At 33.3% G+C, this 2,478-nt stretch overlaps 1 protein-coding gene across 1 annotated transcript in view; it reads right to left on the bottom strand.

The window, feature by feature from the left end:
- The window catches only part of LOC128247083 (probable cyclin-dependent serine/threonine-protein kinase DDB_G0292550), a gene marked incomplete at both ends in the record, with an annotated part of 211,263 nt that overhangs the window by 157,078 nt on the left and 51,707 nt on the right, over positions 1 to 2,478 (bottom strand). The window contains one exon of the mRNA XM_052965900.1: positions 2 to 129. Coding sequence (XP_052821860.1) covers positions 2 to 129 — 128 coding nt within the window. The remainder of the gene's footprint in view (position 1; positions 130 to 2,478) is intronic.

The raw sequence follows: 2,478 nt of genomic DNA, 5'->3' as shown, positions 1-2,478 counted from the left end.
ATTATTATTATTATTATTATTATTATTATTATTATCATTATCATTATCATTATTGTTATTGTTATTATTATTATTATTATTATTATTATTATTATTATTATTATTATTATTATTATTATTAATATCATTCTTACATTGGCTCATTTAATGTAATTATATGAATACCGTCCATTACTATTAATCGCTCTCTCTCTTTCTCTCTCCCTGCATCTATATCAAAACTTCAACATACAAACTTACAAACACAAATATGAAACACACACACACGAACACACACAGATATGTCCTACAATATAGCTAGAGATAAGCAGACTGGCTAAATCATGTAAACCAGTTAAGAATACCACTCCAGTCTCCGAGCTATACAATCGCCTACTCTGGAAAGTGGAAGCAAATCTATATTTCCCCTCAAGACCACCGATAGAATATCCGCATTAATTGCACTCCATCTGCTGAATAATTTCATATGACCTTTGCTAAATTGATCGAGAAAGGTAATTGCATCTGTCCAATTAGATTTAAATTTTATTTGATACCTTACACAATTTCTGAAGGATGCTTCTAAATGTGCCTTTAGTATGTCACCATACTAGTCGAACGAATTACTGTTTGGATCCCATCAGTGTTGATGTGCAATGTCCATGACACAAACACTTAACCCTCAATGGCCCACTGAACTTAATAAAGGGTGGATAGATATAATATATGCTGGTGCATTGGAAAGAGGACAAATGTTTGGAGAAAATTTCACTGTCGTATTGAATATTATATAGAAAAGAAAGTTGTCTACGAACGTTAAGCCATTCTTTTGCAACACACGAATATAACTCATTCTTTGTATATTACGGGGCTGATTTTACCAGTTCACTCAAGTAGGAAACATCTATCGCATTATTGTGCTACCCTCAGTGATTAAGGTACTGCATAACAGTTGCTTTAGCAACATAGGACCACTGTTTTAGAAGTTTATAAGCAAAAAGATAACAAGTACAGTTCTTCTGAGACATAATTGTAAGTGGGAAGATAACACCACTAGTAAGCATGAGATAAACTGGAAGAATAGTTAGAACGTCGGACCAGATGCCTTACAATATTTCCTACGACTTATACGTGTTACCGTTATGGACTTTGTTCTTTATCAAAAACAAAAAATACCGGCCCAAGGCGACGATAGATATGCTTTGCGGTATTTGTTACTGTTCCTTTCTTACTGAGCACACAGGCTCTGTGATATCCTGTAAAAAAAAATGGTACCCTGTGAACAAAATAACCCAAGGAGATCCACATAAAACGATTTTGTCATGCATATACTAATTGTCAAGAAAGTCACCAAGAAATGTCACAAGATAAAGGGAGTAAATCTGAGGAATAATGGATTGAAACGCCATATACATCATAGATGCTTGGAAGATGAGATATACTGTCCAGAATTTCATTTTCTTGATACATCATGAGAGAATAAAAGAAGTTGAAAATTACATTAGTGATATTCTTATTTTGTTTGAGTCCTTTAATACTCATAGTTCAATTACATGATTTTGTTAATAACAATAATGTGAAACATGAATATCACCATTTCCAGTTCTTCTGTAAAACATGCGCCATTTTTGTCTTGGCAGAAGAAATATATATATGTAAAATATAAATATGTGGAGCATCGCTTAATGAAATTTCTGAACTCACCCCGTATCAATATTGTTACTGAACATTAAAAGTATACTACATATATCTAGCTTTCTGCAACTAATATGTCTGCGCCTTCTCTAAGACGGTATGGTATAATTTGAAATAATTTTACTGCTATTTCTAGCAACATAAATGACCAAGTATTGGCTGTCTTTTATCTCTGAGATCAATAGAGTGTGATCCGAAAGATATTTGGCCAATATTTCCACTGCGCAGTTTCTCTGAACTAACTCAACGGAGGTTTTCATTTTCATTCTCATTTGTAGGTCTCAAGGGAAATAATTAGTGAATAAGTGATTATATATAAAACATTGCAATAAAAATTGCGGATTACGCTCGTCCGGAAATATTATTTATTGTTCTATATTTTTATTTATTTACACTCAATGGTGTTATCCATAGCCTATTTGCTCGTGTTAAAATAGGTTCGATTTGTTGACAGTTTCACCATCCTACTTGCTGTCTAACACTTGTGTCCTTACAAGTTAGAGTGGAGGCGAGGGGATGAAGTGGGACGAATAATTTAGCTGTTTAATTTGTAAAGCTTTTCGTTTCGACCTGGCCTCGCTAAAAAGTTAAATGATTCTGACACGGTGCTAACAGTTGCATATGGAATGAAGATAGATAGATAGATAGAGAGAGAGAGAGAGACGGAGAGAGAAAGGGAGAGAGCGCGAGAGAGAAAGCCAAAGAGAAATGTGATCGAGAAAGAAATGAAATGAGAAAGTGAATCATATACATACATAATTATATATACATACATACACACATACATTATATATACATATATAT

The sequence above is a fragment of the Octopus bimaculoides genome, chromosome 2, assembly GCF_001194135.2.
Source record: "Octopus bimaculoides isolate UCB-OBI-ISO-001 chromosome 2, ASM119413v2, whole genome shotgun sequence".
Taxonomy (NCBI): Eukaryota; Metazoa; Mollusca; class Cephalopoda; order Octopoda; family Octopodidae; genus Octopus; species Octopus bimaculoides.
The sequence above is the reverse complement of the archived record's forward strand: the minus strand, read 5'-3'. Positions and strand labels throughout refer to the sequence as shown.